Source organism: Lissotriton vulgaris, chromosome 9, assembly GCF_964263255.1.
Source record: "Lissotriton vulgaris chromosome 9, aLisVul1.2, whole genome shotgun sequence".
Taxonomy (NCBI): domain Eukaryota; kingdom Metazoa; phylum Chordata; class Amphibia; order Caudata; family Salamandridae; genus Lissotriton; species Lissotriton vulgaris.
Window position 1 is genome coordinate 574752600 of NC_141697.1, and position 15238 is coordinate 574767837.

The 15238-nt window shown below is 45.8% G+C and overlaps 1 protein-coding gene across 3 annotated transcripts in view; it reads right to left on the reverse strand.

The window, feature by feature from the left end:
- Positions 1–15238, reverse strand: part of LOC147691857 (uncharacterized) — a 496690-nt gene that overhangs the window by 168550 nt on the left and 312902 nt on the right. For all 3 annotated transcript variants that reach the window (XM_086938132.1, XM_086938131.1, XM_086938133.1), the window contains exon 10: positions 11693–11815. In XM_086938132.1, coding sequence (XP_086794258.1) covers positions 11693–11815 — 123 coding nt within the window. The remainder of the gene's footprint in view (positions 1–11692; positions 11816–15238) is intronic.

Consider the following 15238-nt stretch of genomic DNA (forward strand, 5'->3'; position numbering starts at 1 on the left):
ATGCGTTGTATGCGCTGCCATGCTGCTATTGTGTCTGTGAGAGCATTGGCTGCCCTATCACTATCTCTTACTACTACATATAATGCTCCTTCTATTGGTGTGGGATGCGACAGCCAATGTTAAGCTGCTACTTGTGGCATATATGTCGGTCGCTTCACCCAGTACCCGGCGTAATGTGCCTGCACCCACAGGAAGTAGAGTTACAAATTTGGTATACCAAACCCGCCCTTCACATAAGGCCTCGTCATCACCTCCCACTGTAGTCTAGGTTGCTTTCCTTCCCATACTAGTCGTATCATCTCCGATTTAAGTGATTTAAAAAACCGCACTCGGATAAAAGGGGATATTCAGGAAAAGATATAGCAATCGGGGAAGCACCACCATCTTAATCAAAGACGCCCGGCCCACCATGGAGAGGGGCTGCGCCACCCAACGCGTGACACAGTCTGTTATTTTAGTGATGGCCGTGCCGTAATTCAGTATGATAAGCTCTTCCTTATTTCTAGTGATTCTTATCCCCAAGTATTTCAGTTTCTCCTCGCACCACTCCAGGGGAAAGTCTGGAGAGAAGCGTGTCGTAGCTGTGGTCAGTGGAAAAATGCATGATTTTCCCCAGTTTATTTGAACAGCCGAGAGCTGCCCGAATACTATAAATTCTCTCAATATCAGGTTAAGGTTTTGCTGTGGGTCGCGAATGTACAGAATGATATCGTCAGCGTATAATGAAACCAGTACCTGTTGCAGGTTACATCGGTGGGCCTTATCATTATGATGTTGTCTTAATTTGCCGCAAGCGGCTCTGTCGCTATTGCAAAAAGCATTGGGGAAAGGGGGCACCCCTGCCGCGTCCCTCTAGTGATACTGAAAGTCTGTGATGTTTGACCGTTGACTAGGACCTAGGCCACCGGCATGCAGTATAACAATTTAATCCATGACAGGAACAGTGGGGGGAAGCCCATGCGCTCCATGACTCCAAAAACACAGTCCCACTCGATGGAGTCGAATGCTTTGGTGGCATCTATAAAAATAGCTGCAAGCGGCAAATCAGGCGAGATGTTATTCAGGACGGCAAACAGCGTCCTAAGGTTGTGGGAAGTAGCACTGCCAGGCACAAAGCCCGATTGGTCGGGTAGTATCAAGTTTTCCATTAAAATGCTCAGGCATGTCGCAATTAGTTTGGCCAGAATGTTTGCATCACAATTGAGGAGCGATAGCGGTCTATAGGAGTCACACTGTGCTGGCTCTTTCCCCGGCTTAAGCAAAGACAATATGAGCGTCTCCCTCATAGAGGCTGGTAGATGTCCCACCTCCAGTGCATCTTCGTAGACTTCTCTAAGCATAAGGGCCATTATATCTACATATGTTTTGTAAAATTCTGCCGGAATGCCATCTGTGCCTGTGGCCTTCCAAGATTGTAGACCCATGATAGCTTCCCGTACCTCAACGAGCTCAAACGGTGCACACAAAAAAGCCCTCTGCATATCACTGAGCCAGCCCAGCGCCACATCCCCCAAAAAGCCATCCAAATCAAGTGCCTTTACTCTTGTAGTGGTGCAGAGTTTTTTGTAATGCCTAAAAAAGGCATTAAGTATATTAGGTGTCTCTTGGCACCCTCCTTCCGGATCTCCCACTTCCATTACATAGTTGTTGCATCGAGGTTGCCTTACCTTCTGCGCTAGTACCTTGCCAGGCCTATCCCCTTCCCCATATTGCCGGGCCACCCAGTGTTTGCCTCAAAATTGTACCTCTATCTGAGCCTCCTCCATGAATTCTGTGAGCTTCTTTCTGAATGCTGCTTGTGTGGTGCCCCTTGGGTCCTCTGCAAGTTCCATTTCCAGTGTTTTTAGGTTTGTTTCTATTGTCCGCAGGGAATTTAGGATATCCCTAAAGACTCCGGCCCCCTTAGCTATGCAAAATCCTCTGAGTGTCACCTTAAAGGCTTCCCAGACTATCTCAACACTATCGACCGAGTCCTTACTGCGCTAAAAGAAATCACTGATATCCCCATGCAGCTCCTCCTGGAACACTGTATCAAGCAAAATAGGGGCATGCAGTTGCCAGGGACTACGAGGTGTCCTAAGGTCGCCAGCAGAGAGTCCCAACACCACTGGTGCATGATCCAAATAGGTCCTGGCCAGGTGTTGCACTGTGGCTATTGCGGGAACTGACCCTCTGGATACTAAAAAAATAGTCTAACCGGGCACATGATTGCGCCTGCGCAGTAAAATGTGTGCCTTCCTTCCGGCTGGGATATTTATGTTTCCATGCATCGGTCAACTGGTAGGCAGCAATGATATCTTTTAGCACTCCCTGTGCTTTGGTGTAATGGTGTGGGGCGGGGTGCGATCTATCTAATCCAGGACTATAGGTCACATTAAAGTCACCTCCCCATATGACATGAGTGGAATCTATCTCAAAGATCTTGGCCCACAGAGTGTCGAAGAACCCAGGGTCATATGTGTTCGGCCCATAGCAACATGCAAGCGTGACTGACGTTGTACCCAGCCGGCCCCACGCGAGACAGTACCTTCCCTCCGAGTCCCCTGCTGTGCCCTCCATCCGGAAGGGGACCTGTTTCTTTATCAGTATCGCTGTTTCCCGTGCATATGTGGAATAAGAGGAGAAGATTCTATGTTCTGCCCATCTAGTGGCAAAAGTATTGTGTTTCTGACGCGCAAAATGAGTTTCCAGTAGCATAGCTATATGCACATTATGTCTGTCCAGGTAAGACAGTATATGTCTCCTCTTCCTGGGGTCGCCCATCCCTCTCACATTCCATGTGTGAATGTTTAATGTACCTACGATTGTTCTAGCTATATTGCCTAACTGCTGTTTGTATCATAATTGTTATCCATGCAACCCGTTCCCGATCTTGTACATGCTCACAATCATTTAAAATGACTCTTTTCTGATGCAGTACACCTCCCATCCCTTCTATCCACTCTCCCCTTAAGTAGGAAATCGTATGCACATCCTTCCTTACAAACCAAACAACCCAACTTCTCCCCCTCCACCCCATACCCACTGAAGCAACCCAACTTTGCCAGAATCCGAATCCCACCCCCCTCCCCATCCCTCAAATGCAACAAACACAAACTTAAACCCCTCCTAGTTATTGTGTCATTGTCTTTCTTGGGGGAATATCCCTGGGGGGACATGTCTAGATAGCTACCCAGCCTCTCCGCTCCTTTCAAACCTCCCCCCGGCATTGTGTCTTGCTCCGCAGGGAGGGGGGGAGGGGGGTCGGAGCCTGGAACATCAATAACATAATAGCAAATGAGTCAATTGAGGATATCTCACCGCCCTCAGTCTTTCTGCTCGCCAGTGCGCCTCAGTCTTCCAAACATTGTCTTTTAGTACATGCCAGTGTTCCTGGGGACTGGTTATTCCACATCATCGTTGTCTCCATTACGTTCAAGATGTTGTGAGGCCCCTGGTCCCCTCCACCCTGAGTCGCACGCTTTACTGATCGGAGAAAGACCTCTACATGTTGCGGGTTCATGGAAAATCTTTGTTTCCCCTGATGCGTCACCCTGAGTTTCGCCGGTTACAATAGCGCGTAATCAATTTGTGCCGCTCTCAGCTTATTTTTGACCTCTATGAACTTGTGCCTCTCCTCTTGCACCATGGGAGTGAAATCCGGGTATATCGAGAAAGTGATGCCATCATATGCCAACGTCTGCTTGTTCCGTGCTGCTCGGAGAGCTACGTCTCGTTCCCTGTAATTTAATAATCTGGCGATGATGGGTCGCGGAGGGTTGCCTGGCGTTGGCCGCGGACCAAGTGTTCTCTGCGCCCGTTCTACAATAAACTGCGAAGAGAACGCCTCTTTCCCAATGGCCGCCAGCAGTAAGTTCTCAATATAGTCCTCCATTCTTCTAGTATTAGTCGATTCTGGCACACCTATTAAGCAGATGTTAATGCGTCTACTGCGGGCTTCCAAATCCTCGTTTTTGGCCGCTATTGTTCGTAAGAGCTTGTCCATTCTTGTTAGTTGTGTTGTATGGCTGGCAGTGACGTCATCAGCATCAAATATGCGTCGCTATGACTCCTTGATACGTTCTTCGTGACCGTCAAGTTTGTGAGCTATAGCATCCATCCTGGACGACATCCGATCTACTTTGTTCACTACCATTGCAAATCCCTGACATATCTCTTGTAAAATATTGTTCATATCCGATGCTTGTGATGTGGCTCCTCCGTTGGAATGTGACATGGCCTCCGAGTCTGTGTCTGCTTGTGTGGGCCTGTTCCCCTTTTTCGCCGCATCAAAGTTCAGTTTAGGTTGTCTGGTGTCAGGCTTCCCCATTTGCACCACAGTGCGCTAGCCCAGGCAAACGCAACAGTTGTTCTTCAGCAGATTCTCAATCCCCCCATTTTGGTAGCAGGGACAGGCTCTAGCGTGCGTGAGCTCTATGATAGCGCAGCTTACTGCCATGTGCATGATCTGCGTTTATGTTTGTGCCTGCACGCCCTTCCTGCCATCTGGTGCAATGTGGTATTCTTCTTTCTTGGTCTTCTGTCACTGCCACATGGTTGGTCCCACGCCTCCTTATTAGGGTATTACTCTATGGCCGTAGGCGGCAGCAGCTGGTTTATCTGCGGCAACGCAGCACGTCTGACGCACACTCCCCAGTCGGCCCTGGTGTCACCACTCTCACCCTCAGGGCCCATCCGCAGCAGGACATCGAGCCAGAGTCCTGTACGTCTATGGAGTACCAGTACTACTTAAGGAGGGGAGGGGGGAACCAATACGCTCCCAGCTGCACAGTACCTCTCCACAGATCTCCACTGGGTAGGGGGTCGTTGTACACTTGCTTCTCCAGCTCCGCACAGCGCCACGCAAATGTCACTAGCAGGCCTCAGGGGTACCTTGCCCATCCTTGTTTGCTCCACTACCGGCTGCACAGGTCTCAGCTGCTCACAGTCTGTTTGCCATCGGCCACACTGCCCACCAGTCCGCAGCGCCCTAGGCACGTCCTCTCCGTCCTTCTCCGCTGGGGGGGGAGCAGGGGGTTCCCGCGATCCCAGGCCCCCGCCGAGCACGTTGGTTTCTGTCTCGTTTGTGCCTAAACCAAACAGTGCTCACGGTCCTCACACATTCCCTCTGGCCTCCTCCCACCCAGCCAGTGCTGCCAGTCTCCGCAATCTCTTGCCGTGTTCGGAGGGGCCCTGCGGCAGCTCTGCCCGGTCCCGCTCCGTGTGCACACTGCCTCAGCCTCTCCCCCAAGCTTGCTGGCTCGGAGCTATCGCTCCACGCGGACCATCCTCGAGCGCCGCTGCCGCCCTTACCGCCTCTCGCCTAACCATCTTCGCAGTAAAGGGTCTCTGGCCACAGTCCATCTTTCGCCAAGTCAGCGCTTCCTCCTGTTGCCGCCCGCCGTCCACGCGGCCTGGTAGTCACGTGTGAAGCCCTGGCCTTTCCTGAGCACTGCAGCCGCCCCGTGGTTTCTCACTGTTCCGGCCGGCGGCTCGGTATTACTTTCAATGCTCGGTACTCCGGCCGCCAGTCACCAAGCTCCTTATCGCTGGCTCTGAGTGAAGAGGGAGGCCAGTTCTACTGTTTAATCCAACTTTCGGTGAGTTTTTCGTAGATTTGCACAGGATAAATGTAGGATCGTGGTTCCAGGAAGCAGGAGCCTCACATCAGTGTGGACATTCTGCTTGCGCGCTCTCTAGCGCCCCCCCCCCCCATCTTACTAGTATTGCTGTATGCCATTCGGGTTAGCCTCTGCGGCAGCTGTATTTCAGAGGATTATGTCAAGCATGCTCAAGGGTATCAAGGGTGTAGTCGTTTTCCAAGACGATGTGCTAATCCATGGAGATTCGGATGATTCACATGATGAAGCTCTTTTTCATGTGCTTGAAGCTATGCAGGACAGTGGTGTGGTTTTGAAACAAGAAAAGTGTGTGTTTAAAGTCAAAATAATTGAATACTTAGGTCATGTGCTGTCTGAACAAGGCATTGAACCTAGACCTGCATTCATCAAGGCGATTGTTGACAGTCCGGCTCCCTTAGACAAGAATGGGCTTAAGTCATTTATAGGACTATGTGAGTTTAATTCTCGATGTGTGCAAGATTATGCTTCACAAGCTCAACCTCTTACCAACATGCTTAAGAAAAAAATGTTTCTTTCTGTTGGGATTCTAATACTCAAAGGGTTCTTGAGTGAATTAAAACACAGTTAGTTTACCCAAAAGTTCTTAAACCTGTCAATCCAAGTGTCATGTGCACTATTACTGTTGATGCCAGTGGTTTGAGGTTAGGTGCGGTCCTCACCCAATCTGTCAATGGAGTAGACAACACTTTAGGATTTGCCTCAAGAGTCTTACGTGGCACTGAACTAAAATTTGCTGTTATTGAAAGAGAACTTTTAGCCTGTGGGTGGGCTGTAAGGATGTTCAATTCATATTTTGGGGAAGACATTTTCAGCTACGTACAGATCACAATCCTTTTGTCTCTATTCTATCAGGTGAAAAATTGAAAGAACAAACTCCGAGAATAGCCCGGTTGTCTACAAAACTACTGCAATATGATTTTGAAGTATCATATATCCCAGGAAGTAAAAATGGAAGGGCTGATTACTTTTCAAGGTTTCTCATTGAAGATGAATGTGATTTTGATTTAGAAGATGAAGATTAATGTTTTATTGCTAGTTTAGTACTAGATGACATGTATGCTATCAGTGAGAAGGAATGGAGAGATGAACTTGCAAAAGACAACTTACTCTTGTGTGTTGCTAAGCATGTTAAGGAAGGATGGCCTAAGGAAAAAAATGTAGAAGATGGGTCGTTGGTACGTAATGACAGATTGATTCCACCTGATATATTGAAACTACGTTTGGTGAAGGGGGCACATGAAGGACATTTGGGAAAAACACTTACTAAGAGGAGGTTACAAGAGTACTTTTGGTGGCCCCAAATGGATAAGGATGTGGGTGATTGTGTGGTATGCTCTGGGGCAGAATTAAGTTTTATTGTCGGAACACCACCATTACAACCGATTGAGTTACCTGATTCGCCAGGGCAGAAAATTGGCATTGATCTGGTTGGACCATTTAATATTCTTCCGGCTTCTTCAAGGTTTGCTATAGTAGTAATTGACTATAATTCTAAATGGCCTGAGATACGTTTTATTAATGAACCAAATTCGAGAAGTGTAATTGATTTTCTTAAAGACATTTTCCTACGTGAAGGGTTTCCCTCAACCATTGTCAGTGACAATGGTGTACAGTTTGTAAGCCAGGAATTTGAACAATTTTTGAAGCAAAGTGGTATTATTCATTGTAAAAGGTCACTTTATCATCCACAAACGAACAGATTAGTTGAATGAATGAATCGTGTACTCAACAATTGTGTGCAGTGGGCTTTGGGGGGACATGTAATGTGCAAAATGCTATAAGATCCATGCTGTGGTTCTATCGCACCACACCCGATTCGTCCACCAAAGTTTCTCCTTAAGAACTTTTGCGTGGGAGGAAACCTTGTTAAAAAATGTGTCCTGGTTGGAAGTCTAAGTGGGTGAAAATGAACTCCATTACTGGTTTAGATGACACTGTTAGAGAGAATGTTTCTTTGGCACAATCTAAACAAAGAGCTTATTTTGACTTGAGAAAAAGAGCAATTTCAAATACTTTTGCTGTTGGGTGACATAGTACGTGTAAAGTTTCCTATGTATAAAAAGAAAGGTTGTTCGAAGTACTCAAATCCAATGGTTATAGAGAAAGTTTAGGGAAATGCTGTTAGAATGGAAAACAAGCAGTGGTGGAATGTATCAAGAATTGTAAGAAATTCAGGGGGCAGAATGTTGTAAATGAATCTCCAAATCATTCCTCAACTGTCTTGCGCAGGAGCAATAGACAGTGTTTTGTTCCTGCAAGATTTCGTTAGATCTCCACATTGTATACCTTTAATTTTTGTTACCTTTATTTTTTGTTCTTAATGTTTTATCTATATTTGTAATTTTTTTTTAAATTTGTATGAGGAGGAGGATAATGTAGTGGTCTCATTTCCTCGAAGTATAAGCACAAACCTTCTTGTGCTAGATAGTTAAAAGTTCTTTATTGGAATGTTTAGTGAGACTCGTGTTTCTGAGTCAATTACTCTGTGATTTTTCCCCTGCTGGTCGCTGCGCGGCACCTGTGAATAAAAAACCTACAACTTCTTCAACTACTTCTTGTCTGAGTACTTACTCACTACAATTACTCTAAGCAAACTGTTTGAATTACATTTAAGTATTTCAAATTGTAGTTTCCTGCTGCAGGAGAGAAGACCTTTACTGAATCCATCAAAATGGAAAACTTTACTCTACCTGGGCAACTTTTTTTTACTTAAGTAAATGTATGACTGCTCTGATCAACAACTAAATGTAAAGAGTTACTTTTTGTAAAATAGCTTCCAATACATTGTACCCGATGTGGAGTAACCTTTATTTAATTTATGTATTGTATAGCTTTTTTAAAGCACTGCGTACCACTTAGGGTAGCCTCAGAGCACTCAGGGATTTGATACAATAACAACAAAGAACTTTTCAGAAGAATAAGTTGGTCAAAAGATTGACAAAGATTGCTGATAAGGACCTATCTCATTGAAGACAGAAGGACGCTATAAAAGCCTTGAGATCCGTGGAACACATTATCAGATAATCTCTCTCAGATGAGGAGGCAACTAACACATCTTTGGCATCTAAATGGCTGAAGAGAAAGATATCTTTGCCGAGTATAGTCAAGTTGGTATAATAACCACCTAGGTGCCATTAAAAAGGGAAAACCAAAGGCATGGCTAAAGAGATGCATTTTTAGAGTTTTTCTGAATTTGAGGAAAGCATTTTCAAGTTTCAGATTGGTGGTAAAGTACTTCACAGAGAAGAGTCATTCAGATGAATCTTCCACCAAGTTGTTTGTTAGACATCTGACAGATGGAAAGTAGGCTGAGCTTGTCAGACCCTAGGCTTCTTGTTAGTTGATAAAGAATACAGCATACACAAGGAGATGATGGACAGAGTGCTGACACTTTTCAGACACTCACCCCCTAGTCACTTTTAGATCTGGGTTGAATCCATAATCATACTTTAGCTCACTTTGCCACCCCTGTTCAGACCCAGTCATATGCAAATCAGTCTTAACCTTGTTTCTCATGGGAACAGTCCACCTGGAACTGCCAAGCAAGGTCACTTTGCCACTGGATTCAAGCTGGCCTGCCTAATGAGGGGTGTCACCCCGAAACCGGTCCCAGGATGCTTGTTTTCAGTCAAGACTGATTTGCATATGGCTGAAAAGTTTCAGCGCTCCGTCCACCATCTCCTTGTGTTTGCTTTGATCGCCCTATGTTGGCAGGATACGTCCAGACGTGGGTCCCTTTCTCACTTTTCCATTGGATTCAAGTTAGGCTGGCTAATGAGAAGCGTTACCCCGAAACTGGTCCCAGGAAGCTTGTTTCCGGTCCAGGGAAGACCTGTCTTGGCAGTTCGGGCTGGACTGTTCCCATGAGGAACAGGGTCAAGACTAATTTGCATATGGCTGGGCCTGAACCGGGGTGGCGAAGTGAGCTAAAGAACAATGATGGATTCAACTCAGATCTCTGTCGGGGGGTGAGTGTCTGAAAAGTATCAGCGCTCTATCCATCCTCTCCTTGTGTTTGCTTTGAGTTGATAAGGGATAACCTGCTTGGTGAAATAGCTAGGGCAAACTGAGTTGATAGCTGTCCTGAATAGTCAGTGGAAAATTTTAGTGCAGGAGAGATGTTATCTTGTTGGCTCATATGAATATGCGTTGATTACAATGGTTCTAAACTGTTTGTATTTTATATTGGGAAGTCCAGAATAGATGTCATTGTAATAGTCAAGTTGGGATATAATGAATGCAAGGACTAGTAAACTTTTCTGCAGAATTGGAGGAGACGTAGGATCCCTTTATCAAGACGAAGGTGGTAGAAGATTGATTTAAGAGCAGTTTTTATAAGGGGTAAGAATGACGGCTCACCATCAATGTACAGTCCTAAATTTCAAGCCCGTTCAATAGGGTGCGGAGGAGTGCAGAGGGATTTCACCCATATCACTGGAAAAAGAGGGGATTTACGGTACCAAAAAGCTCAGCATTAGGACCTGATTTAGATCTTGGCAGATCTAGCCCCGACATCAGTTTTCCAAAGGTTTGACCACCCGCCTATTTGACAGTGCGCCATCTCTATTTAGATGTTGATGGGTCTATGGACGAAAGACGGTCTGAGTGCTGCCATCCCCACCAGAATTGTTCTCGCACGTAGACAGTGTCATAGGCATGAGCGGCTGTTGGAGGGAGTCCAGTCAAGATTACTGCCGGACCAATCACGATGTGCCTTTCAGTTGAAGAAGCTAAAGTGGGGATACCTCCTACCTTGAGTTGGCAGAATCGAAGGAAATGAGGTAGAAAGTTACCTTTTTCGGTTTCCCACTTATGTTTCCGTGCTAACCCCATTCTCCAAGTCCTTCCTTTGCTGCTACAACTTGGCCATGACACTAATCAACTCCATTGTCGCTGGGATCTAAGGTAAGCTTCTTTTACAAATGTCTAACTATGAATCATGTGTTGACATTTGCTTTAGCCTTGTGAATTGTTACATTGCTCTTACATGCAATTTTTTCTTATTTTTAATGCATTAGCCTTCATTTTAAAAGGTAAAACTAACACACCTCTATTGACACTGAAAACATTTTTGTTGTTGTGGTGAGTGTTGTGGTGAGTGTTGTGCTTGTGGTGCCTGTGGATGTACATTCAATAGTGTGTGTATGTTGTTTGTTTGCTATGCTATCTGTAAAAAAAAGGGGGAATAGCACATTATCTGCATGTATTTTTTTTTTAAGCCAACGCAACATACATATGTAGTGACACATTAATAAGTAGTGCTTACCAGTCTCCTCTCCAGCAAGGACTCACTCCGTCAGGAAACAGCTGCGAGGACATAAGCAGCACAACAGGAAAATCGAAATAGGCTCTGTGCAAACCTGCCAGCCTGATGGTGACGGAATACTGTTAGCCAGCAGAGGAGTCTGCCCCATCAATGGAGGTGTGCTGCTTACGCAATGGAAAACAGTCTGTTGATGCGGATGGCCGTTCAGCCAGCCCGCATGTAAAAATGGCAGGAGGAACTCTGTCAGCTCGACCGACTACTTGTAAACGCCACCACAGAGGAACAACTCGTCCCGCCAAGATCTAAATCAGGCCCTTAGTCTTTTTTTTGTCAAATTACATACAGAAATGAGCCAACATGCACAAGGAGCAGCTAGACAATGTCTCAGGCCGAAAAAAAAATCTATTGAAATGAAAAAGGAGGTGAACTTTGACAACAAAAGATGAATACCATGTCCACGCACAACACTGAGTATGACTTTAGAGTTAGCAGTTCTGTCCTTCCACAGCGCTAGGAAGAGGGGCACAAACACTAAGAAAGATCTTAGTCTTGTTCCTGTGCAAATCTAGCATCAATCTAGCAATGAGACATCAAACAATGACATCACTTGAGGAATCTTTAGCTATAACTGGAACAGTACTCCAGGAATGTTCTGTGAGACTGTGACAACATTCCATAAATCAAAACATGCTAAATATCACAATCCCAGGAACATGTAATTCAACGTTATGTAATTCTGTCCTCAGGATATTACTACAACTAAAGAAGTTTAACTTAATCAGTGCGGTTTCCTCTGGCCGTTTACCTCAAGATCAGCTTGCAGTTGCTCAACTTTGCTCTGGCTAATGTGGGTCTCCCGCTCTGCCCTTTGGACAGCCTCCCTCAGTTTATCCAACTCCTTCTCCCCACTCAGGTGCTGGGATTTCAGCTGGTGGGAGAGATACAAAGGAGAAAATATCTGTCAGGAGAACGGTGTGCTCTTTCTTTTGATGAATGACAAAATAAGAAAACAATAAGGGGTGATAATACAACTCACAGACATGTACACATTGACTTTTCCAACACAACAGCACCGTAGGCTTACAGTTTTTATCTACTCTTCAAGATGCACTTGCAATTCAGGATCGTCCCCTAGCCCCCAGGTGATATATGACAGAGACATAGCATATCCTATTTATTAAAACAAGAGTATCTACTGCCATATTTACACAGTCAAGATTGTGGCTCGCTGCAGACGTGAGTGTTTCAGAGCTGAAGAACAATAATTTAATTACTTAGATTTTTGATCTGATGTGAACTGGCTTGAAACCAAACGGGCCGTTCATGTAGCAGTTGGGTGTGGTGAAGGCTATTGCTTCAAAATCAGGGGATTTCTTCATTGGGGGAGTGTGGATAACATACAAAGATTTCAGATCTGATCAAGTGTGTTTCATCTGTATTCAGGAAGGTTATCATTCTTTTTTGCAGAGCAGGGGGTGTTGTCCCATTGGTAAATTGATGGGTTAGAAATGGCTCTTTGAAGAGGCTGTTGTTCGTTTTTCTTAAATGGTGCAAAATTTGTTTGATTTCTCCGATCTCCCGGCCCCGGTTCATTCAACCTCAGTGTGACGTGCAATTAAATGATCATCTGTACCCAGCTTTGCATTGCTAAAACTTAAGTTTCTGCTGGGAGGATGGGTGGTGATAAACAAACTGAGGCATTTTGTTATCACAAAAGCAAGTTCCCTCAGAGCTGAAATCAAGGAAGTTACAAAACACGGAACGAGAGGACAAGCACAACATAACTTCGAGGAGGCCTATTGGTGACAGCACCAGTCGAAGCAGATTGTGTGGTCAAGAAATTGCCCGCATCAGTGTCAATTCACCAGGCACAGACCTAGATCTTTGGTGGATATTGAGGTCTAAATCATAAGAACAATTGTTACTTACCTGTAAACAGGTGGTTCTCCAGTATTGGTGTCTTTCATAGATTCACATGCTTGAATATATTCCCCGTCGTCGGAGTGGGAGTCCCACGGTAAATAAAATAGCAATAAATGCTAAATATATAATAATATATAATAAATATGTATATACATAATAAGGAAAAACCTAAAAAATGCATACAATAACCATCTGGTATCTAACCAAGAATTTCCACATAGGAATGCATGGGGAAGAAGAAGTTCCAATGCAGCCTATCCTTGTCATTATGTTAGTCCAAACTGCAGCCAATCAGGCGCCAGCAGCCCTCTAGAACCTTCTCCTCATAGCTCAAGCCCTCAGATTTTCGTAGCACAAGAGTGACCACAGAGTCTATGAGGAGAAGCGAGCCTCTGAGGGGAGGATGGGAGGGTCGCATGTGAATCTATGAAAGACACCAATACTGGAGAACCACCTGTTTACAGGTAAGTAACAATTGTTCTTCTCCAGTATTGGGGTGTCTTTCATAGATTCACATGCTTGAATATAGAATAGTAAGCAGTCCGTATCTGAACACAAAGTTTCCAGGATGCAATGTATACACAAACGGTTGGAATCAACAGGTGTAAACCATGCCATAGAAGTTACAAAACTATATGTATACATAGAGAAGACATGCATAAGACTGGAAACCATAGGAGGAGGGTAGAACAGAGGCTCACCTTATTGAAAAAGATTACGGAGCACAGCTTGTCCCACTGCGGTATCCCCTTCAGCCATGGCACCCAGATTGTAGTGCTTCGTGAACGTGTGCCTGCTGGACCACGTGGCTGCTCTGCAAATCTGATGCAATGGAACTCCGGCAAAGAGTGCAGTTGAAGAGGCCACAGACCTGGTAGAGTGGGCTCTTACTGTAGATTGTAAAGGCTTTCCCGCTTTCTGATGGCAGAAAGCAATCGCCGAAGCCACCCAGCGGGCTACTGTAGGTTTGGTGACTGGTCGCCCTTTTTGAAAACGGCCATAGGCCACGAAGAGCTGATCCGATTTTCGGAACTGGGCTGTTCTGCTGATGTAGAACTTTAAACATCTTTTAATGTCCAAAGAGTGCAGGCGTTGTTCCGCAGGTGATTGCGGATTGGCAAAGAAAGACTTCAGTATAACAGGTTCATTAATGTGGAAGTCTGACGGCACTTTTGGAAGGAAAGTAGGGTTAGTGCGTAAAAGCACAGAATCCGGTTTGAACTGTAGAAATGGTTGTTTAATCGTGAAAGCATGCATATCACTCACTCGACGTGAGGACGTCAGAGCAAGTAAAAGCGCAACCTTCCAGGTGACATACTTGAGGTCTGCGCTATGGATTGGCTCAAACGGAGCAGTCATTAATTGTGACAGGACAATGTTGAGGCGCCACTCTGGGGGAGGACGCCGAACTGGAGGAAAAGTCCGAAGAAGTCCTTTGAAGAATTGACGTATCAATCTGGATGAGCATAAGGAGGCGGAGCCATCATGGCGGAAGCGTGATATTGCCGCCAGAAAAACTCTTAAAGTAGCATGTGACAAACCCGACTGAGCCAGATGGAGAAAGAAAGGGAGGAGCTCAGCGGGCGTGGCACGCAAAGGATGTACTCCGGCGTCTGCACACCAGTGGCAAAAGCGTTTCCATTTCAACTTATAAGTTTTTATAGTTGATGGAGCCCTGGCCTGAGCGAGGATGTTACGACACTCCTGAGGGATGCTTAGATGTGCAAATTCACAGTGCTCAGGTTCCAGGCTGACAAGCTCAGGGAAGAGGGGTCCGGATGGTAGATTTGACCCCTGTTCATGGAGAGAAGATCCATTCGAGGACGAAGAAGAATGGGTTTGCATTGAGACAGGAGTAGCAGCTCTGAGAACCACGCGTGTCGTGGCCACCTGGGAGCAATCAGAAGGATGTGGCAAGGCTCTCTCCGCATCTTCCAAAGTACGCGAGGCACTAGAGGGATCGGAGGAAAAGCGTAGGCGAAGAGATTCGACCAATCCATCAAAAGGGCATTGCCTTGGGACCCTTTGTGGGGATGCCAGCTTGCGTAAGCGGGGCATTTGCGGTTCTCTGGAGTCGCAAAGAGGTCGATTGCAGGGAATCCCCAACGGTGAAGGACCATATCGAGTGTTGGCTGGTGGAGTTCCCACTCGTGGTTGGATGATCGGGATCTGCTTAGGGAATCCGCCAGGAGGTTGGACAACCCCGGAAGATGTACTGCAGTGATTTGGATTTGATGATTGATGGACCAGTCCCAAATCGCCTCTGCCAGGCGGGATAACACCGGAGACTTCGTTCCGCCCTGTTTGTTTATATAATGCATGCAGGTCGTGTTGTCCGTTTGTATGAGAACTGACTCTCCCTGCAGCACTGGTTGAAATGATTTCAGGGCCAGAAAGATAGCCATAAGCTCCAACTTGTTGATGTGCC